The sequence below is a fragment of the Mchenga conophoros genome, linkage group LG3, assembly GCF_057382185.1.
Source record: "Mchenga conophoros isolate Kocher_MC1m ecotype Shallow Benthic linkage group LG3, M_conophoros_male_GT1.1, whole genome shotgun sequence".
Lineage (NCBI taxonomy): Eukaryota > Metazoa > Chordata > Actinopteri > Cichliformes > Cichlidae > Mchenga > Mchenga conophoros.
This window is the reverse complement of record NC_140528.1, coordinates 44,839,891-44,864,550: the sequence shown is the minus strand read 5'-3', so window position 1 is coordinate 44,864,550 and position 24,660 is coordinate 44,839,891. Positions and strand designations below refer to the sequence as shown.

General features: G+C 40.0%; 1 protein-coding gene across 1 annotated transcript; it reads left to right on the top strand.

Moving 5' to 3' along the window:
• Positions 1-657: 657 nt before the first annotated feature.
• LOC146578923 (butyrophilin subfamily 1 member A1-like) lies at positions 658-19,123 on the top strand. The gene is made up of 4 exons (XM_085267862.1): positions 658-988; positions 17,270-17,629; positions 17,868-17,998; positions 19,115-19,123. Exons 1-4 carry the CDS (start codon positions 910-912, stop codon positions 19,121-19,123), a joined length of 579 nt encoding a protein of 192 aa, XP_085123988.1. The 5' UTR covers positions 658-909.
• The last annotated feature ends 5,537 nt before the right edge of the window (positions 19,124-24,660 follow it).

The window sequence follows — 24,660 nt, the reverse complement described above, 5'->3', positions numbered from 1 at the left end:
GTTAGTGTTGTGGTTTCCTCCAGAAATGCACTAAAGTGAACATCAGCACCTGTGTAATGCCTTCGCTGCCAGTCCGAACAAACCACAGGGATGTGTTATAGCTCTAGCTGACACATAGAGTAAAATTACTGACTATGTTACTGAAAGGATTGATTTTATCAATTGTGTTACAGATTGAAAGAAACAAGTTTTGTCTTCCTGTAGCTGACAGCAGGAAGTGACCCGGAGGTGGTTTTGTTCCTGTTGACTTCTCTCTGTTCCAACCACTAACATGTGGTCAGAAACTGTGTGGATGCACGACATCAAACTGCATCAGGCTGTGGTTAAAGTTTTTAAAGGTATTTGGCAGAGGTGAGCTGACGTTTGATCACTTCTATCAGCTAACAGACTTTTTGTAAACCCTTTAACCATACATGTCGTTACACCTCTTATCTCACTGAAATCCAGCTGAACACGTTCCAGTTGACATTTCTCTTGGTTGTGTGTTTGGGATCATTGTCTTGTTTAAATGTTGGCCCTCATTTCATCTTCGTCAGGCTGGTAGCAACACTATACCAACTTCACTGCTGATTTGGTGTTTTCTGGATGATGTGCAGTGCCTTTTGACCAAACGTGGTGTGTATTATGGCGTCCAAAGAGTTCAGTTTTGGTCTCTCCTTAATCGAGCGACAACTCATCTCCGCTACATACCGGATGATTTCCCGTCTAAATAATCTGGATTTTGTAAACGCTTAAGTATAAAATTGGTCTACGTTACGATCTGCGACGTATCGGTTCAGGTTCCTGTCGCGGTGTAAAAACAGTAAGTAAACGGAAACTTTTACTCCAAGTTTAAGTTGACTGTGTTCGATTAATGTTATTCTGACGATCGGTTTTCCCCTACTGTCTGCAGTTTTCAGTTAAGCAACAATGGCTGCGTGCTCGCTGACTACCTGGATTTCGCTATTCGTTGTCGTTGTCGTCGTCGTTCCCTCGGCTGTCGTGCCCGGTGAGATTTCGCTGTGAGGTTAAAATAAGCTTCATTAATCGAAATGAATGAATCCCGTAAAAAATCTTTTCATTTCTGCTCTGAAAACATCGGTGTCTTGTGTTGGTTAAAAGTGCCGGTACGTCAATAGGGCGCTCTGGTAGCAGCGATTTATTAAATGATGCGTCATTGCGGCCGCCATATTGTATACAGGCAAAGGTAGTTAATGAGGTTAGGACGATTTTTATTCATGTACTAACTTGGTGAATGATAACCCAACTCGTTACAGGTGGTGATAGTGTATGATGCAGAACATGGTTGCACCGGTCTCTGCCTGAAGCCCATTTATAAAATATATTTAGCTCATTTCAGCAAACAGTTCTTTCTCCTTTCTTTTAAAGTTAATTCCTATTCTCTGGTTAAGTGATTACGTGTGAACCCTGCTTTGGGGAATACTCTGAGTTTATTAAGGCTGTTGTGTTTTTAACATGTTTTAATGCTGTGGTGTCTTGTTCTGTTTAATCTCAACAACCCACTATTTAAAAGAAAAAAAAAAGTTAGTGATCTAGTGATCACTGTTGGCATCTCTCGCTTTTTATTACCACTATTCATCAGCACCACGTTGTAAAGCTCAGTTTTTAAAACCTTACCATGTATCTACGGCCCAGCCCATGTAGCAGTAAATTAATGACTATTCTTGTATGTGGATGGATTATCGTTTGAAGCTTCTGAATGTCCTCCGACAAAGTCAAGTCACTCCCCAGCCATCCCAAACAGAGCAAGGACCTGATTTACCTGCACAGTAAAGTACACAAAGCACAACATGTGGCCATTTATATTGTTTAAAACAGATGCTATACGTAGGTATTTTGTAATACATTTTTAATTAATTTTAAGTTGTTCATTCCACTTTATTTTTTGTATTGAGTTTTTTTTTCTTTTTTAAACAGTGATGTGGAGGGTATTTTAAAGTTCAGACTGGTACAGTTACAATAGAAAGGCATCACTTATTGGCAGCAGTCGCATAGCTGTCCTAACTGTCAAATACATTTGATTCCTCATCAAGTAGGTAGTGATTGGTGATTAATTAGTTTATGAGCTGTGTTCTACATATCCAATGGCCTGGGGAGAGTAGAAGAAGTTTGTGTTAGTAACTTGTTTACAGGTGACTCATTCATCTGTGAAGAAATGGACACTCACTTGTGGGCCTTTTCACATTAAATTCCTAACAAAGAGTCTTCATTAACCCCCCTTGTGGATACTTTTAAAAGCAAAGAAAGATGGAAGGCAGAGCTCACCATGACCACAAAGGACAGGATTAGAAATTAGTACATCATAGTGAAGGGGGGCATATAGAGCACTTAGTGTGGCATGTGAAGATCATGAGGACAGGGTAAGATGGGTGCAGGTTATCCACTGGTTATCTAGAATTGGCCAATGGTATGCTACAGCACTATTATCAGATGGTCAGCCAGTACTCTCTTATAGCCCTTTTTCTACTGGTACTTACTCGGCTCGGCTCAGTTTTTAGGGTTTTCCATTTTCCATTAGTGTGGTAGCACCAGTGACCAGGTTATTTCTCAGTACCTACTCGGCCACAGTTCCAAGCGATCTGAAAATGTGACATCAACAGACTACATGACACCAATTTGTAAGTCAGTGGCATCACTTGATGAGTCATGAGCGTGTCCCTCATAAAAATCAAAACTGATATTTTTGAAACCTGACAGTGAGGGAAATGGCTACACAAAAAACAACTCTATGGTCCCCGAGTCTGACAAAAAGCCACTAATAGAGGAGCAGGTATACCATCGCCTCAACATCCTCCTTGTGACATTCTTGCTGCATACAAATGATGTCATGGGACTTTCAGCCGCATGGCTATAGTAATCCCATGCACATTAGGTGGTATTTGAATGTAATAGAAAACAACTCAAGTTACACTGATCTGAGTAGGTACTACTAATGGAAAAGAGCTGTCAGGGGTGAGCCACATTTACTACCACTCTGTTAAGAGTTTGTATGCTCTACATGTATGGAAATCTCACAGCAGAGGGCAGCAAATGATCTGTTTCACACTGCACCTTAGTCATCCATCTGCTCAAATACTTCCATAAACATTTGGGAACACTTGGTTCCAAAATAATGTTGTTAAAGTTACTTTTGCAACAGGTTGTTTACTGTGAATAAAGCATATACTTGTTTAAACAAAGCAAATAGAGAGTCAGATGGTGTTATGATGAAAAGTGTCAATGTGATTGTTTCTTCTTTTTTTTTTTCTTCCCCTATCTCAGAACTATCAGCTGCTCTTGACTGGTCTGCTGCTGGTTTCAGACAATCAGTTGTTCTCCTGTGGTCAAATGCTGCTTGCCTGGACTGGGTTATGCTCTAAATCACAGGTGTCAAACTCCAGGGCCCTGTTTCAGGAAGCAGGTTTAGAAAACTCAGAGTGAAAAACGACACTCACGGTTGAGTAACCCCAAACTGTCCAACTCGGAATATTCGGTTTCAGAAAGGCTGATAACAATTAGTTCAATCAACGCGGAGTTGCTTTAACCCCAAGTGAAGCGCGCGGACGAGGATACATAAAGCCCTGATAAGCGGAGCACAGATTAAGCGAGTCACCATGGAGACGGAGGGAAAGAAGGCGTGGTCAATGTATTTCACAGCGCTTGAGGCCGAAATTCTGATGGCAGCATATGCCGATAACATGCAAATTCCGCGGAAAAAAGTAACACAGCCTCAGCTGCAAAAGAAAGGAAGCATGCATGGCAAAACATAGCCGACAGAGTCAATGCGTGAGTGTTAATATAAACATTGATCTAGGGATTTCCACCCATTTAACACGTTATTTTATCATATGTTATTTTATTTGTTATTTTATACATTTTATTTTGTGATGTGATGTGAGCGCAGGTGCAACCCAACAGGCCCCAAACGTTCCTGGCAGCAAGTAAAAATGAAATATAAAAATATAGTCCAAACAGGTAAGGTGTAATTGTATTATGAGCCACAGTGATTGGTCTGTTTGTCCGATGTAAATCAATTGCAGTTAGAGGCTACATTAATTTTCTTTCTGTAAGCACTTATTGAAATTATCTGAGCACATTACAAGTACATATTTGCTTACTCTGTATGCTCAAATGTGACCCGTTATAGCCAACAGAAAAAAAGCAGAGGCCCGAAAAACAGGTGGGGGTCCTCCACCACCACCACTCACAGAGGCTGAGCAGTTGGCCCTCAGCCAAAACAGTGGGCGCCCTGTGGCTGAAGGCATCTCTGCGGGGACATCCTCTGAGTCAATAACCCCGCAAGACACAAGTGCCTACATAAGGGGTAAATTCAAAATAATACATGATGTGCATACATCCCTTCTTCACAGTCACCTTTGCAGTGCTACTCATTCATTTGATAAACTCTTTACCATAATGGATTATTTTGTAGTGAAGTTATTTTCCGACTGATTTTGCCTTCCCTCAGTCTTGGTTGTCTTTGAGAGCATAATGACAATGAAGTGTAAGGTGATTGGTATGTTTGTTAATTGCCATTTGGTCCCTTGTAAGTTATAAGTGACCTGTATAAACCTCATATTCTATCAGTTGATGGTGGTGGTGTACTGCATCTGGTGCAGCCTCCTGTTGAGCCAGACCAACATGCAGTTGTGAGTAATACTCCACAGATTATATGAGTTTACAGTAGAACAGCAATGTTGTTTATTTCTTTACTACAGGAAAATAATGAAGAAACATTGACAGCTGTTACAGAGGAGGAAGCAACAGAGACACTTTATGAGGTTTACATCTTTTAATACTTTGTGTACAGGAAACACAGGTGACCAATAAAGCCAGTTGAACAGAAAATCAGTTTATTCTTCTTTCAACATGTTGAGGTGATGGGTCAAAGGAAATGATTGTGACATATGGTGTCTCTGACTGCGCTTCCATCTTGTATGTCCGTGGGAGGGTCAGGATGTTCATGGTTTGGATCACTGCTGATGTTTGGTTCAGAAGGACAGTGTTCTCCTCTAATTGTGGCAATGTTGTGAAGAATCACACATGCCACAATAATGTCACATGCCCTTTCTGGGGTGACCCTGAGTCTTTGCAGGCACTGGAACCGGGCCTTAAGCATTCCGATAGTCATTTCAATTCTGGCTCTTGTCCTGCAATTAGCCAGATTATATCGCTGCTGTGGGCCCGGTTCAGGGTCAGGGTAAGGGGTAAGCAAATAGGGTAAACATGGATACCCCCTATCACCAAGCAAGTAGCCAGTGAACTCTCCTAAGACAGAAGGATACACTTCAGTTCAAATGTCCCTGAAGCAATTGGTCTTTATATATTTTAAAGTATTCTCAACTCACCATGTCCAAATTTTGTGCTCAGTGTACATTCACGGAATATTTGTGAGTCATGGACAGAGCCTGGCCACTTGGCTTCCACATTTGTGATGATGTTGGCAGCATCATATATGATCTTCACAGTGCAGAGAACACAAATTAGCATCCATTACTATAATGAAATAATTTGTTAGTTTGACATGCTACAGGGAACTATGTACCTGTACATTAATGCTGTGGAAAGACTTCCTGTTCACATAGTCTCCTTCATTTACTGAAGGAGCAATGATTGGAATGTGAGTGCCATCTATACAGCCAATCACGCCTGGGAACCCTGAAAATAAATGTACAATTTAAGTAGTAGTCCAAGTATCACCACATCATACATTAAGTTTTGTTCATCCTGCTACCTGCAATTTTGTGGCATCCCTCTTTGATAAATCTTGTGGGTCTATGACCGGGGAACACCACAAACGAGTGCAGGAGACGTTTCAGTGCAACTGTAACATTCCTGACTGCCCGACAGACGGTAGCCTTGGAAACGTGCTCAGCGTCACCAATATTATACAGAAAGCTCCCGTTTGCAAGAAACCGAAGTGCAATACAAATAATATGCAATGAACTGAGAGCATGTCCACGATGTGTCACATGCGTAATATATGGCCTGAGGATGTTATCCAAATAACTTATAGATTGTGCTGAGAAACGGTAACGTTCGCACAGAAAATCATCAGGAAATGATAAAATGTCCAAACGCACTCTGATCACTCTCTCCCGGCGGAGAGCTCTGCGGAGAATTTGGGCTTCACGATCTACTGGCTCTTCAAGGAAGTGGCACGCCATGTCCGACACTTCCTACTGTCAGGTTTCCGACAAAGGGGCGGAGACAGTCAGGGTTAGTTGTAGTAAACCTGCTAGGGGGCAGGTTAGCTTCACGGAGTGTGTCGTCATAGTGACTCACTCAGGCTGCAGCTGAACTCGCTTTGTGAAACCGAAAACCCAGAGTTTTCGTTAACTCAGGGTATACTTACTCAGTTTTTCCACTAAACCGGCTTCCTGAAACAGGGCCCAGGCCTCAAGGGCCGCTGTCCTGTTTGTTTTCCAACTAACCTGCCATTGTAGCTTCTTATTGGCAAAGCACACCTGATCCAGGTAATCAACGGCAGGTAGGGCAGGGATATCTCAAAAACAAGCAGGATGCTGGCCCTCAAGGACTGGAGATAGACACCACTGCTCTAAGATGATACTCAAGAAAACATATATTAAAAAAAAATCAGACAGCTTTCAAAAGTTCTTTATCAGTTTCAATTGTGCCTCTTTTAACCTTGATGTTTAAGTTGCATTACCTGTATGTGCATGTACTAATTTGACAGCAGTGACCTACTGTGGAAATTTCTACATTTCTCTGTGTAAAATGTCACCAAGGTTATAAATGTCCGTGAGTGACCTGGGCAAGAGGTCAACAGAAGTTGTAACGAGTAAACAAACTGACACTTAAATTGGGCCAATTTCATCTGAATGAACACAATATCAAAGTGTCTGTGTGTAGAGATATAGATTATGGTTGAAATGGGTACAATTCCAACTGATATGAAGGACTTTGGAAAATTGTACGTATGATAATACCATCTTTGAGCAGTGTGCAGTGACTGACAATCTCAAACTTCCTGGCATTTCAGCCAACAGCAGCAGCTAGTTCTTGGAGCAAAAAAAGGCACTTCACATCAAAATAAGCTGTGGTATGCCTGCTTTTTATTTTTATTTTTTCCCCCCTTTTTAAATATTTGATTAAAAAAGGACAAGAAAAAAATAAACTGCCCACATGCTATGAATTAGTCTAAATAAACTTACAAAAGTAATGTTAACATTCTGGATGTTAATGCACACAAAGACATGTTCTGTCTTCTTCTGCAAACTCGTCACTTTCTAGCCAGCTGTAGGAGCTTTTCTTCTCATATTTGTGATCTGATAGAAAAGGTAAATCTAACAGATTTAAATAAAGTAATTAAGTTGGTTAACTTGTGGGCCCACAGAGCAGACATTCAAGTGACAGTGGTTTCTGTTTGTTGTTTTTAATACCCTTTTTTCCCTGAAGTCTTTTTTTTTTGTTTTCTTTATATCAGAATTTTATTTTTAGTTCACTATAGTAACCCTGCACTTTACATAAAGAAGACTTAATCCACAATCCTACTATGGCTACATGACAGGTGTCTGACCTAAGTCAACTTCAACAGCAGAAGTGAGCCTATGGAGCAAAAATTGGGGCCTAAGGTTTTCTTAAACTGAAACTGAAATTCTAAGTTTTGATGTCTTGGTTGATGCCCAATTCTCCAGGTATTTATGATGATTTTAGTTTTGATATTTAAAAAAATAAAGTTAATATAGTTAAAATAATTATCAGAATATTAATATAATAATATTAATTTTGAATTAATTGTTTTACCCTGAAGCAAATTGGTTTGTTTGTTTGTTTTTTTTTACAGTTTTTCTGTTTTTGTTTTTTTTTTTTGCTTCTGCTTTTCTTAAATTTGAACTCTTAACTTTTTCAATTTCAGACTTCAGATCAGATGTTCAGATCCTGATTTTGTATTTTGGGCATGTATCATGGGGGAGGGGCAGAGTGTGGACTAATGATTGACAGTTGACATTTTTTTTACAAATTAAAAATAAACATTTTAGTTAAAGGTGGCCTCCGTTCCGTCACAGATTGCGGCAGACACCAGCCAACAGGTAGGAAACACGGTTTCTGATTGTCCTATGATGGACTATATTGCTGGGTGAATGTTTGTAACATAAGCTTACAGTTTTTCTCAGTTGCTTTGGTGCATTTCTCACAACAGAATTAAACTTTGCACAACAGTTAGTTCAACCTCCACAACATGTAGTCGTTTTGGCACAACCTTGTGGCGGTTTCATGTTCATTGCGTCCAAAGGCAAATGCCTTTGGACATGAAGCAGTTGAGTAAGTACAAATATCTAAAGAATGGTCACTTTTGACTTGCTATTCATCACTATCTCCTTTCTTTTATCATGAATGTCACAATTATTTATACTTGTACCGGCTGAATAGTCATTGTCCTCACAACTAATAGTCTTCATTTCATTGCTTGTGTCAGTGCACTCAAAATTGTTGAACATCTTGTCAAACACTTTGTACACCCATTTTGAAAACCCTATTTTTAAGGAGTTTCCATGAAACCCCTGCACACGTTTGTATATCTTGACGAAGCGGGATTCAATCTTGCAAAAGGCGTGAACGAAATCACATTGGAGAAATAGCCACCATTGATGTCCCAGGCCAACGAGGAGGAAATATTTCAATGTGTGCAGCAATCTCAGAAAATGGCGTTCACACCCATATTCCTCGTATTGGTGCATACAATACACAACACCGGTTGGCTTTTCTGGACGCTCTTTATAGGGACCTAATCCCACAAAATGAAAGGGATGATCCTGGTGACAATCGGACAATGTATGTAGTGGTTTGGGATAATGTTAGCTTCCATCACTCTGCTGTAGTCGGGCAGTGGTTTGCAGCACACGACAGGATACTTATGGAGTTTCTTCCTCCTTACACTCCATTCCTAAATCCAATTGAGGAGTTTTTCTCTTTCTGGAGGTGGAAGGTATATGACAGGCATCCACATACCCAAATGACCCTGCTAGCAGCTATGGATGCAGCTTGTGATGACATCACAGCAGAGTCCTGCAGAGAGTGGAGTTGACACTCCAGAAGATACTTTCCCCGATGCATCGATAGAGCTGACATTCGCTGTGATGTTGATGCAAATATGTGGGCAGACAGACGGGAGCGTCTAGATATCAATGATTGATATGCAGCAGTGTCTGTTTTTCAGTTTTGTTTTTTTGTTTCATAACCACTGGAGTGAGGTTTACTGTCTAAGTGAGTTTATGTTTGCTGTAAAATGTTTGATTTACTGTATTTCCCCAGTTTGCACAATGCTGTGAACAGTTTCAATTAAATATTATCAAGAGTGCATATGGAGTGTCTTGATTTTCCTTTACAATTTATGGTTTTCAACATGCCATGCATGCTGTCCAGACTTGACATGTCATTGGGAAGCACCTACAAAGACATCCGTCACAATGAGAACATGTTCAAACCATTTGATTTTGTGACCAAAGGTGCTGGTGTAATGACTTGTAATTGTGACAGCCCTGACACTTTGATTGATATAAGTACTTGCTTTTGATGAATGTATTATCTGTTTTGATTAAGGGACTTGCTTTTGAAGCTTTGACTACTTATTTTGAACAACTGACTTTTCTTTTTGATGAAGTGACTCACTTTTGCAAGTTATCCACCATGTTTTGCAGTTTGCACTAATTGTTTTGAGAAGAGCCTTAGTAGTGGTGCAGAGATCAATTCTGTTGTGAGAAATGCACCAAAGCAACTGAGAAAAACTGTAATGATTTACTTAGTAGTCAGTCATTAGTGAAAGCCCCGCACCTCTTCATTGATACAGGCCCACAAGGCAATACTAAAAATAAAAAGGGTGTAAAGCTGAAGGAAAAAAAAAAACCAAGAAAGATTTGTATAGAAAAACATGTATTTTATAAATTTATTCAAGACAAAATAATTCATTTGGGTTTTATGTGTGTGTATGTATATAGATAGATAGATAGATAGATAGATAGATAGATAGATAGATAGATAGATAGATAGATAGATAGATAGATAGATAGATAGATAGATAGATAGATAGATAATGCTCTCTCTTTCTAGTCCCTGTCAGGACTCTAGCTGCAGCATTTTGGATTAGCTGAAGGCTTTTCAGCGGGTTTTTAGGACATCCTGATAATAATGAATTACAGTCGTCCAGTCTGGAAGTAATAAATGCATGAACTAGTTTTTCAGTATCACTGTGAGACAGGATATTTCTAATTTTAGAGATGTTGGCAAATGGAAGAAAGCAGTCTTATATATTTGTTTAATATGTGCGTTGAAGGACATATTCTGGTCAAAAATGACTCCAAGTTTCTGCACAGTGTTACTGGAGGCCAAGGTAATGTCATCCAGAGTAGGAATCTGGTTAGATACCATGTTACAAAGATTTTCAGGGCCGAGTACAATAACCCCAGTTTTATCTGAATTAAGAAGCAGAAAGTTAGCGGCCACCCAGGTCTTTATGTCTTTAAGACATTCCTGCAGTTTAACTAATTGGTGTTTCTTATGGATACATAGTTGGGTGTCATCTGCATAGCAGTGAAAATGAATGTCGTCTGATGAAAACTTAATTAACTTTAGTGTGTGAAGAGGACTCTCCATTTACATGAACAAATTAGACTCTTTTAGATATACAAACCACTGCAGCGCAGTACCTGTAATATACATGGATGAAACCCTTTCTGTGAAGCTAGCTAGCTTCCTGTCAGGTTCAGGTCAACTCTGACCGAATTACAAATTTAAAAACTCATAAATACTGTGTTTTACATCCGAATGCCTCAAGACCTTATGACATCTTCCACACTATGCACTTGAACATATTAAAGTGATGAGCACCTCTTTCGTTGAATTTTGAATGTTTTAATCAACTTTGTTACATCTGTGGTGTTCACAGTCAAAAGTGACTGCCGTAGGAAATGAATGGGAATCCCCACCCCTCTGGCCTCTGACCCTCTGAATGGCTCACTGAATGACCAAATGAAAGACCCACTTTTGCGACATACTGATCAACCCACTGAATGGCCAACTGAATGAGCATTGAATTACCCACTAAACTGTATTTGGTGGTGAAGAATGTTTCTTATGTTAATTTAAGAGGTTAAAACGAACTGGTCAATTGTGACCGCAACACTAATGTAAGGGGGGTGGGGGTGCACACAACAGGAGGGTTAAGAAATAAGTGCTTAAAGATTTTAAAACATATTTAGCATAATCTTCTGTCAGTACAGAAAATGACAACACCGGAATGGTTGGTTGAAGCTAATAGACTTAGATTAGTTTATGTTAGCTGGCTGCAACAATGACTCATGTTAAGAAACCAAGGATATACTTTCTACATTCACTGTCTGTCTCTTTACCAGCAAGAAGGTCTTCATTGTTTTGCTAGCTGCACGGAAACAGGAAAATCCCTCTATTCGCTGTAATGTTTAGATTTGTAAAACAATTTATGAATGAGGAGAGGAGTGTAAGGAGAGCCTGTTTGGACTCCAACTTGTCGGTCTGGTGAATCAGCACAACATGGTTTCCTAAAAGATCAGATGTATGCAGGCACGCAATCAGTCAGCAAAGAAGACCTCCACAAAATATGATCAGTGCTATTTTGTGCAATAAAGTATTCTCTCTTTTCCTAAGCTCAACCAAACAGTTTACCACATCACAGGTTGCATGCATATCACACCACAAACATAACTAAGATTCTTACCAAAGCACTGTTGAAAATCTCCATGGCAAATATTGACTTGTTTTTCCTGCTGATGGGGTGATGTGTGTGTAGTGATTAGTGGGCTGTTATGTTGTAAATTATTTCATTGTGCTGAGAAAAGAGAGAATGTTTAATTGCATAAAACAGTGCCGATTAGGGCTGGGTGTCGTCACTGATTTCTAGAATCGATTCGAGGTCAAAGGAAAATACAAGGTTGATACAAAGGAAAACCATTAATCAACATATGAACATTATGTGATGCTGCTGAAGTGAAGCAGAGCAAAGTTACAGAGGTTTTATTAGAGACACAGCCAAGCGTTTTGCAATTTTGCATAATTTTAAAAAGTTTACATTTGTTCTTTACATTTGGATTTTAGGTCGCAAGCCACCCAAAACTTGATCCCAAACTTGTCAGGTTTACTTGCAATATACTGCAGGAAACAGCACCGAGTCTTTGATGGGAAAAGCTGTTCATCAACGGTGATATGTAGACCAGGGTTGTAGCACGTGATGCAGTTGGTGACAAATGATCCCCACACACTGGAAACTGCAGCGAACTTATCAGTCTTTGCTCGATCACTGCGGGTGGACTTGTCATCAAAGCGTAGGTGTTGCATGATGTCTTGGAAGCGGTTTCGTGCCATAGTTCCAATTATCTGTGGGTTTCCCAGGTTTGCTGACCAGCAGTCATTTAGAGATGGAACCCTGGTAACCCCCCGCAAGATGACAATTGCAATAAATGCCATTAGTTCAGGGAGGTCCATGAACCAATGAACATGCTCCGTTTGCTGTGCATGTTGAATAGTCCATTCTTGAATGCTATTGTCATGGTCCTGGGCCATGTGGGCCCAGTATTCTTAGTTTCATGTATTTTTATATTTTGTTCTTTATTTAGGCCATGCTTCCTGGGTTGATCTGTTACGTTGTTCCTTATGTGTTTTCCCTTCGTGACTCTTACCCCCTGTGTGCCCCTCTGTGTATTTGAGCCCTCGTCTCTCTTTGTGTTTTATTCTATGTTTTCCCCAGCCCGTTATGTCTGCGTTCTCCCCGTGCTCTCTCTCCTCCTGTTTGAACCTCTGTGTACTTCCTGTTTTACTTTGCCCATCTCCCATCAGTGTTACATTCACTCCTGCCGTGTCTTATGATTATCAGTGTCACCTGTGTTCCCCGTGTGCATCCACTTCCCCTGATCATCCCTCATGTGTATTTAGTCTCTGTGTTTCATACAGTCTGTGTCGCGTCGTCTGTGTTCCCACCCCCTGTGTTCCGTATTTCCAGCCATCACCTTTCCTTAGTTTGTCCAGTTTAGGTTTCTGTTGAGCTACTATTCATATGCTGCATTCACTCTGTTTTGTTCCATTCATCAGCCATAATAAAAGGCTCGCTTTTTGTTTAAATCCACTCCTGCATCCTCGCTTGTGTTCGCACCTGGGTCCACCATACACATTCCCGCACGGTCTGCCTCCGCAGACCGTGACAGCTATGAAGCATGTCAAGAGTGATGAAACACAGGAAGTACTGTTTTTATCAATAAATCTCAGCAACAAAGGACAAACACCCATGTGTGTTGATTTCTCCCTAAGACGGCAAACTGAAACACTCCAAGTTGGTGACTTTTGGAGATTTATTTCCCTGGATGATTGATGCATCAAGATGAAACACAAAAGGAAGTTCACAGCTTTTAGCAGCTCCCCCACCCCCTCATCCACACACCCCCACTCCCCTCCCTCCAGAATTCACAGCGTGGTTCAGACTGATAACACTACCAAAAGGAAGCCAAACACTGTCACCCTTTACAACAAAACAAAGTGTGGCGTGGATGTGATGGACCAGATGGTTCGGGAGTACACTGTCCGCAGAGGAACACGGCGCTGGCCAGTTGCCGTGTTTTATAACATGATTGACATGGCAGCACTGAATGCACATGTGCTGTATCAAGCATGCACCGGGACGAAGGAAAGACGGGTGGACTTCCTGGTGGAGCTTGCAAGGGAGTTGGCTCACTCTCATGTAGCTGCGAAGAAGGCAAGAAAAGAACAGTTGCTTTGCACACAACCCTCCACAACGAGCCCTGGAAAAAGAGCCATGTGTCAGGTCAAACACAATTGCAAGAACAATCATGCCACTGTGCGATGTGTTCACTGCAACAGATACACATGTGGTAAATGCAGACTACAGATACCATGGCAGTGCCAGGATTGTGAGTGATTGCTGAAAATGTTGTAATATACTCACTCGCTTTTTATTATTATTTGTAAATATGTGTACAAATGGTTGGTTTTTTGTACTGTTTTTATCAATAAATCTCAGCAACAAAGGACAAACACCCATGTGTGTTGATTTCTCCCTAAGACGGCAAACTGAAACACTCCAAGTTGGTGACTTTTGGAGATTTATTTCCCTGGATGATTGAGAATGCATCAAGATGAAACACAAAAGGAAGTTCACAGCTTTTAGCAGCTCCAGCACCCCCTCATCCACACACCCCCACTCCCCTCCCTCATGAATACCTTTTTAACAACCTAATATACATATGAATGACTAGCCAATTTAGCTTCCACTTGGCTGAAGCTAAAGCTTAGCTAAAAGCCATTTGGCTGCTCTCTGGGTTTTATAGGTAGAAAAGCCAAATGGCTGCTCTCTGGGAGTTCTAGTAAGGACATTCTGTGACACTGTGGTAGCGTCTGCCTTTTTCTATCCAGTGACTTGCTGTGGGAGTGGATGCGTGGACAGGGACAGGAGCGAAACTGATAAACTGGTGCAGAGGTCTAGCTCCATGCTAAGCTGTCCTCTGTCTGTGGAGGCTGTTGGTGAGAGGAGGAAGTTAGTAAAGCTGACATCCATCATGAATAACCCACACCCCCCTCTGTGAGTGTGCTGAGCAGCTCCTTTAGTCAGAGACTGAAACACCCTCGCTGCAGGACGGAGCGCTTTTGCAGATCATTCATCTCGACAGCAGTTAGACTCTAACTCCTCAATCACGATGTTATGAGTCACTGGACTTTGTGGACATCCACGGTCATCTCTCCACGCATAACGCACCTATTATATGTATGGACGTGTTGCCTGAGCAGGTATATGTATATGTATACATATGTATATTAGTGTGTGCATGTACATGTATATACTTATAGATATCTATTACTTACATAATAATAGTAGTTGAAGAAGAGAGGAAGAAGAAAGGTTAAATTTATTTCTTGCATTTCCACAAACTTCTGTCCATAATCTCATACTATTTATGCTATCGTTTTATATACTGTATTATCTTAATACTTAGTATTTGTTTGTATTTTATTTCTATTTCTATTGTATGTATAAAAATATCAAATTATATCCAAATTATATCAATCACGGTAGCCATGTTTATATAGGTTCTCCTCGTGTATTGTGTGGAGTATGTGATGATGGGAATTAGGTGAATTATGTGGGATCAATAAGATGTTGAGCAGGGGTAGGAATTAATAAGTATGTTCATACTTCTTCCTACTCCTTTTCAGACCAAACATTGTTACATTATGTCAGACGATTTTGTTTTATTTCATTATATATTTTTTTGTTTATCTGAACAAATACATGTGTGTGTGTATATCTACATATATACATATATTCGTATCTGTAAATGAAAATATATGTAGTGTGTATATATTGTTTTTTTGTTTTATATGTCTGAAACAAATAAAGATACAATACAATACAATATCTGTACCTGAGCTGAGGTAATGCACAAATTTTCCTGCTGTGGGGTCAATAAAGTCTTATCTTATCTTATAAAAACAGAGAACTTGTTCAAAGCACTTGGTTCCCAGTATTTAGATACCTAAAGTTTCAATGAATATGTCCATCATCAGGCAAATTTGACCAAACTAGGAAATACTTATGCAAAAGTTTATGCTTTTGCATAATTACTCTTCTTTTCATTTTCTGGATATAGCTGTTTACATCATTTCCCCTGGGGATCAATAAAATACTCTGATTATCTGTTCCTGTTTTACTTTGGTAGTCATTTATTGAGCTTTGTTTACTTTCTGTTTGTCTTACAGTTTTCATTTATACATTTTTAAGTAGTAATTGATTATAGGCTGCTATAGTGGAAACATGTTTAGTTTATAGTACAATTATTAAACAAAAGATAAAAGTCAGTTTGTCTGCCTAGTTGCGGCTGCTGGTTCACCGTTCACCTGGAAGATTCCAGAACATTCAGGTAAGGACGCTACGGGATCGCTACCTGAGGACAGCGGTAGATCCTGCCTACAAGAAAATCACGAGCACGGCCAAGTGTGAGCGAATAGAAACTAATGAACACTTCGTTCAGTCATTGTGGCATTTATGGATTCGATGAAAGGTTTGTTCTTGGTTTACTGACAGTTTTAATTTGACTTGACGCATGGTGAAAACCTCTGTGTCACTTGTGGCGTTTTTACACCTCATGTCAACGTGACACCTGTTGTGTGACGTTTTTCTAGATGATTCTTTTAAAAAGACAGTAAAGTGACTGGAAACACACGAAAACAGATCATTTTATGTTTCAGGTTTGATCTCTTCTTTTTTTTCTGTTCAGTTTTTAGAACAGCTGAGATGTCTTCCTTTTGGCTCTGGTTGATTTTGGTGTTCGCCATCTTCATCAAGTCTTCCTCGGCTGGTGAGTTCAGCTGTTTCCTGATATATGAAATGATTGTGGGCCCACTTGAGTGAAATATTTTTAGGTTAGTTCGGTAAATGTCAGTGTACGTGTGTTAAAGTAGTTCTTATTTAATAAGCGCAGTTGAGAACCACTTCCTTATTCCCTATTGCGTCGACGTCACCTCACTGTTATGTAATGCCTCGGCCTGAGCGCTTCAGTTTGAAGTGAGAGTTTGAAATATTTAATTTTATATTTATGAGCCAATTTTACTATAATTTAACACTGTCACTAAGCCTATGTTTGACTCTAATGATGAAATAACTTATTATATGTAGGACGGAGGTTTTTTCCTACTTAAAATAAGCCATTAGGGTGTGAGTACATAGCTAAAGTAAAGACAGTGACTCAGTGCTGTCTGTTCGTCTTATATAAGTAAAGCATGTTTAGACTTCAGCAAGTTCAATCTCACTGACAAAAACATGTTTAAAAAAAAGAAAGCTCAAACTAGGCAGCAATCGGGGGTTTACAGTATATACATATTATTTTATGGATGGATATTAGCTCAACATGTTGAAATGTATTAAGTGACATTTGCTTAGGTCTTTATTTCCATTCCTAAAAGGTTTTCATGATTTTTGTTTTTAAAAATGTCACCAATAGACACTTACTAATGATTACAGGAGGTTTTAGGGGCCTGCAGGATGCTGGGCTTAATGTACATCACCTGAAACACTGAAGTTTGTAGTGAAAATGTGTTATATACCTCAATTACACCTGAAATTTACTTGTATTATGTATTTTATTTAATATAAACTGGGGTTATTATAAGTGTATCAAATGGACACTCTGGTCCCGTTCAGCTGAGCTCAGGGGTTTCTGACTGTTGATCTTTGCGCTGTTTGGCTGGGGTAAATATCAACATTTCATTTGCTCCTTTTTTGTCTCCCTTTCAGGACAGATAAATATTACTGCTGTGCTCGGTGAAAATGCCATTTTGCCATGTCGAGTTTTGGATGGTAACAAAACCATCAATGGCCTAGAGTGGAGCAAACCTGAGCTGGAGACAGAATATGTCCTGTTGTACCGGGATGGACACTTGGACTTATTCAAGCAGCATCCATCCTTTAAGAACCGGGTGGATCTGCAGGACAGACAGATGAAGGATGGAGACGTGTCTTTGATTCTGAACAATGTGACGACTGCTGATGCTGGAATATACGCAGTCCGTAAGATTCCAGAAACAAAGCGCAGGAAGAGAGCATATCTGGGCGGTGATCCCATCTGCATCATCACACTGACTGTTGATCCTCCAGGTGAGTGAGTAGAGTTGAGTGTGTGTGTGATCAGAGGTGAAGCTGCTTCCTGCTTGTTGATGTTTGTTTCTAAAGATGTTGTTGATGAGACTTTGTAGAAAGCAGCTGGTCTGAGTGATGTGATCAGAGTGCAGTAGATAATGTCTGACAGCAGTTTGAAGAGGAAATGGATTCTGTTCTGTTCTTCACTCATCACCTACCTGACAGCTGACACCTCACACCTGTTTCTCACCTGCAGGTCAGACAGGAGGACACACAGAGGATGGAGGGAAGGAAGTTGAAGAGATGGAGTCGTTGGTGCCTAGAGGGATGACGTTTTTTGAGGTGTTGTTTAGAGGGATAGGGTTTTTTATGGAGTTCCTGGCTCTGGTGAGTAAAGGGATGGAGTTGTTTAGGGAGTTGAGCAGCGAGATACGCCCCCCCCACCCCCAGCGGTGAAATACCCTCCGGCATCTAACATCAGCGAACGCGGAAGGGAGCCGTGAAATACACTCCGGCATCTAACATCAGCGAACGCGGAAGGGAGCCGTGAAATACCCTCCGGCGTCTAACATCAGCGAACGCGGAAGGGAGCCGTGAAATACCCTCCGGCGTCTAACATCAGCGAACGCGGAAGGGAGCCGTGAAATACACTCCGGCGTCTAACATCAGCGAACGCGGAAGGGAGCCGTGAAATACACTCCGGCATCTAACATCAGCGAACGCTAAATGCATTGCTACGACTGTCTGCAATGCATTTAGGGATATCGAGAAAAACTTACAAATTTCCACAGATTTGGTTATGTAAGCATTTTCATGAGCGTTTGCTTAAATATCCCATCGTCTATGTGCTAAAAGTTATGTCACAATTCTTCACACCAGTTGGCTCAGCAGTCAATAGAGATAAGGATACAGCAACTGTCTGCACCACCTGCTTAACAATTACCTTCAGGGCAATATTCTTGTTGCCTTTCCAGTGCACCCGTAGTCTCTTTGATTTGCACTAAAATCGATAAAATTGTCTTGCAGGATTTACAGTGGCTTATGCTTGCTGGTAAACAATGTTTGAAAAACAACAACAAAGGAAACGACTTGTTTTTAATTGTTTTCCAATCTCTTTCAGATATGACGACATCTAGAACATGAAATCATGACAGTGAAGTTTGTATGTAGTTCAATCCTAGAACCTCAACAGGGCTAAAGTAATGAAACAGGTTTCCTGAGCATGTGGGTTTCTTTGCATACAATGACATCAAATGCCCCAAGTCAGCCTGGAGAGCAGGTACACCGCCTAGAGCCACCTAGCAGCAAATTTAAAGAATCATTTAGCAGGCAAGAGACAGGGTAAGACTTTATAATTGTATTAAAGCATCCATAGCTGTGTAAGGAGGGGTTACATGACATGTTCTTCCAAAAACAGTAAGGCAGCATGTACCTTTATTAGTTTTACCTAAATGCAAATGCTCAGTCTTGGTAAAGATATGTGTTCTCCTGCTCTTTCTGCAGACCAGCTGATGCCACAGGAGGGAGGATGCCTCACCTTTATGCCTCAAGGAATCAACAAGAGTCATCAGTGCATCAAAGTTTAATGGTGTGTTGTTGTTTATTTGAATCACTAAATAACCCACACACAGAGCACTAACTTGACTCCATGCATAAATATGCTGCAGCATACTATACTGCAATACCTGGATAACTCTGCCTGGCTAAGAACAGAAAAAAAAATTCAATTTTTCACTTTATTTGAAAGTATTCCTTAAACATATTCATGTTTACTTCAGGGGTGGGAACTCCAGCCCTAAAGGGTTTTAGATCTCACCCTGGGTTAACACACCATTTAAATCAGCTGTGTTGGATCAAGGACTCCAGTAGGGGTGGGTTTTGATTATTGATTTATCGACTAAAATCAATTCTAGCTTGGATAACGTGATATCGATTCAGTAAAATCCTGAATTGATTTTTTAATATAAATTTATTTTGCCCAAAATGCCAGAATCTCAGGTTAACCTCACAAAATTTCAACCACCACCAAACAGCTAAAACAGTAAATGAGAGCAGGTACAGGGATTGCGCACAAAGACGTAAACACAAAATGCGGACCCGCCGACTGATCCGAATCAGTGAGATGTCGCCTTTCTCACTCGATGGCACGTACGCGGACACGCTGTGGGGGTTGAGAGCTGACAGCTCACTGATTTTGAAGCTTCGACAGGTGCTTTGTGTTTACGTCCTTTTTGCGCTGATTCTGAAGCTGCAGGTTTTCTCTCTCCAAGCAATATTGACTGAACCAGCAGTAAAAGACGATCCAAACTACGCTTCACATAAACATCGTCACGAATTTCCTCTGACTTTTGCTGTTTTGCTTCCACCATGATAAAATCACACTTCATGTAGAGCTCTTTCTCGCTCTCTCTCTCTCTATATTCGATAATCAAAACCCATCCCTACTTATTACCCAACAGTCTACGGTGTCGGCCGCTGTTTTTGTTTTTTTGTTTTTTTTACGTACTTCCGAAAAGAAAGCCTCATTTCTGCTGTTCAATACTGAACACATTTAAGCTTCAGTGCATCTATAATAAATATGTGCAAGTTTCAGTGCTTCGTTTAAACTGTATGATACTTATACTGACCCAGGGTCAGTGTAAAATACAATCCTAGCTGTGTGAACAAAGCCTGGCTCCTTTAATCCTGCATGACAAACCTCAGGATGCAGGTTATTATTACTCTTTCCTGCTGGCACACCTGTCACACCTGAGAGTCACTAGAAACTTACAGTGACGTGGACATCATGCAAAGACTGCCAGACTCTGTAATACTGCAAATGATCAGTGACTCAGGTTATCACTAAACTTTAAACGGCACCTCTGTGTCTCTGTGCTGAACATCTAGGATTGAGTCAGGCTGCATTGACTGTGGGACTTTAATGTGTTAAAAGCAGGTTGAAGACGGCTCAGAAACATTTGAAGATTAAAATTTAGCATTATGGCTGCTGGTGGTTTGTAAAGCCTCTACTCAGCTGTATTTTTGTTACTAACTTATGTTTGTTGTTGTTTAACACAGATTTCAGAAGAGCAAATATGCTTAGTAGTTTAACTAGATTTCATTTGTCAGTGTGGGACTGCTGAGTCACCTGAAGAACTCATTTCATTCATTCTCCACATGATGTTCATTTACAGAAATGTTTCACAGGAACTGATTCCTCCCAAAGGTTGAACTAGTGTGTTTCCATAGATTACCTCTGTATGAATGTACTTCTTAAATGAAGGCAAGTGTTTGTCCTTTTTTGTTCCTCAGGTACAGTACGTGATATCAAGGGCAGGCGGTCAACACTGGGGGAAGACAAGAAGCAGACGTACTTCCAAGAGGGAGCTGCAGTGAGGTCAGAGGTCAGAATCTGAAACAGCTCAGGTTTATATTTTAGAGGTTATAAAAAATCAAAATGTATTTATAAAGAAACCTTTAAATAATAGTCATAATTATGATTATTATAAGAAATATCAAACATTTAAGTGGATTTTCTGTTACACATATTGTATTAGCCCTGCGATAAACTGGCAGCCTGTCTTTGTCCTGTATCAGCTGGGATAGGCTTCATCCTCCCGCGACCCTGAATTGGATACATTGTATTCCAATTATGTAATCTGATCATTTACAAACTCAAGGTATCTAATCAAAATGTAAGTGATAATTATAAAATGGGAAAGCAGAAATAAGTGTGACATGAATGTAAATGTGTGAGCTGACATAGAGGACAGCTACATGCAGTCTGAAAAACCTTTGTTGTCAAGTTTGCAGGTCTATCAGCACGAGACATTCTTACATAGAAGAGACGTTAAAGTCTCTAACTCAGCGAAGCATTATTGGTCCCGTCTGTTTGGATAAATATAGTAAGTTGATGTTTGTCCATTTATTGACACATTTTCTTAAGTGCTTATCCAGTTCAGGATCACAGTGGAGCTGCAGCTGGATATGTTCAGTAAATAAACCTTACAAAAGTTAACAATAAACCTGCATCTCTGTTCGTTGTTGTCCACAGGATGAGAAAATCAAACTGGAACACTGTGGAACATGTTAATAAATGTTTGTGTGTTTATGCCTGTGTCTTTCACAGGAGGCGCTGGAAGGTTTCCCTAATAGTTCCTGGTGAATCAAAGCAGAACCATAAAGGTTGCTGGACTGCATGATGGCCTTACCCCTGAGCAGTCATCCTGTTAAAGGAGGAACCACTTAGCTGTTTTCAAAGTAGCTGAGCAGATTTCTTCTCAAGTAAGCAATTAACTGTTTGTTTGTCTGTTCTGCCACTTAAAGAGCATTTAAGGACGTCTTTCGAGTGTCCAGTTGAATTAATTCTACTGGCTCTCATGGTCATTTGTTATTATAGACATATTTTTCATGTTCATCCAGCTATTTAGTAAATTCTATCTATTTAGTAATATCCGTCAGCTATAAAATGTAATATAAATATAAAAATATCTAAATATCTCCTGTCCTTTATGTTTTAATGATGTAAGTCTGTTATCGTGTTACATTAGCATTCCTCACATATCAATGAGATGCTGTACAGTACAATCCTAGTGACACAGCAGAGGGATAACGACGGCTATTCAACATCGTTACACGACACATTCGAGCTGCATGACGCAGACAAAGTGACTAAATCATCTTTTTGTGGTTTATGTCTTCAAACCAGCAGACAAAGCCGATTGCAGAAGATGTCAGAGAAGAACTTCAGGCCATGGACTGAAAAGGTATTTTTTTCTTGTTATCAAAAGACATTTGGAGTGGCAGCTTCTACAACTGGTTGCGCTGAAGTAAAGCTTACAGTCTAAGAAATCACAGTGTTGATATTCAGCACAAAGAGAAAAGCTCACTTGTTTGAATTTATTTACATTTATTTATAGTTTTATAAATTCTGACTGTAAACATCTTTTACAGCTTTGATATTGTTTGACACTCAATATCAGGTGATGGGTTTTAATTTAAAGGTTGATGCTTCACTTTAACTGTAACACATTCATTATTTAGATTCAACAAAGAAATAACTGAATGTAAAAATGGCAGCCCTCAGGCAGGTTTATAGAGATATATGCATGCATTATGAAATTTATGTATCCCAGATAATTGTTATTCATCTAGTCATGGCAGACCCACCTCTTCCTCCCCAGTTAACTGCAACCCAAAATAACTAGTGGGGCTATTTACACACTCACAACCAGTGTGGGGTAAAAAGAGCCACCAAAAAGCTGTCAGCCACAGATGTGCTAGAAGAGTTAGAAACTCTACTTATGGAGAAACTTTCTAAGTCTAACAGAGGACAGGTACTCCTGCCCAAATAACATGATATAACCCCACATACAGCCCAGCCATAAAGTGAACCAAGTCATTTAGTTAAAGACAGCATGGGACCAAATGCATGTAACCAGCCTGCATCAACCTGGCATTTCTTCCTCCTGAATTAAATGAATGAATGGATGAAAGTTAAATGACTACAAACCTAAAGCCACTAGTTCCCACACTGGAGCTCCCTGACACTGTGTGTTAACCGTATTTAGCTTGTATCAACAGTTGTAACAGGCTAAGCCACCCGAGACACTGCATTGAATTTGTTCCTGTCTTAATGATTTCAGCTCAGATGTTCTGCTTTTTCCTTTCAGTAGATCAAAGCAGCTCGTGCTCCTTCTGCTTCAAATTTAGAAGAAGAAGAAGAAGAAGGCGAAGGCTTCAGCGAAGTGGCGTTCATGGTCTCAGTGAACAGTCACGGTCACACACTGCATGTGGTTTTAAAAGCAACATGTCTGTTCACCACAACAATGGAGATGTGTAATATTAGTGCAGCTACGGTTTGTTCTTGAACATCAGTTCTGTTTTCTACTTTGATCACTTAGACCAAAAAAGTGTTGTTTTCAGATTCTTTCTTTTACATCTATAAAGCACCTGCTCATTTTTTATTACAATTAGTTTCACATGAATGTTAGTGTTTCCTTTATGATCTTTTAATGCTTACACTACACTGTACATGTCTGCATTAGAGACATTTCTGTTACCTGTTTCTGTTGACTCAGAGTTGTGAAATGTTCTTTTATTTGATACACAATATGAAGTTCATAATTTTCTTACAAATAAAACTCTAATGACAAACATGAACAGCTGTGCTTATTTCTGAGACATGAGTTTTTGAATGTGTTGATATTTAGACAGTGTGCATCTGTATGCTGAAACTGTAATGGTGAACCTGAGGTGATGGTCAACAGAAGGCAAATATATATCAATATAAAACAATATTGAAGTAATGTCTTTACCCTCTGCAGCGTGTGGACGCTGTGCACACAATCACCTTATTCACTGTAGTAAACGTGCACCGCTAGCTCACGTGACTGACTGTCTCCATGGTTACATCGTATATTATTAGCTATGTAAACAGCTTCCAAAGATACCGCCATAGCTCTCTGCAGCTGTAACACTTTCACACTTTGCAAATCATTTCATGTTTTTGATAGTTATGAAGACAGAATATGTTTTTAAGGTCATGCTAGGCGGTTGCTATGGTGGTTGCTGTGGACTTGGGTGGACCGCGTCCGATTCCTGTTATTAGCTGTCCGCCGCAGGAAGGCTGCGTTCCATTTACAAGTAGTGACAGTCTGCCGCAACTCGAACTCAAACCCCGCTTTGTTCTGTAATTATAGGCCTTTTATAGCCGTTCATGACACGCACACACACATAAAGCACTTTGCCTCACCATGAGAATGCAAGTTTACCTAACCTAACCTTAAAGTATCTGATATAGGATAGAAAAATGAAGCAACCAGAGATTTAATGATGAAGACTCTGGGTTTTGTAGTTCACGTTTTACAGTCCTGAATGACTCTTTGCATATGATTTATTGAAGAGGACTTTAGAATGCACTTTACATTTAGACTGTTGCTGTTTCATTTTTTACATTGTTGCCGTGTTATGTCATGAATAAGGTTCACCTGCTGGGGGTTTGATGGATCAGCTGGACAATACAGTCAAAGACAGACTTCATTCATCATATGCAAGAATCCTAGTTGGAT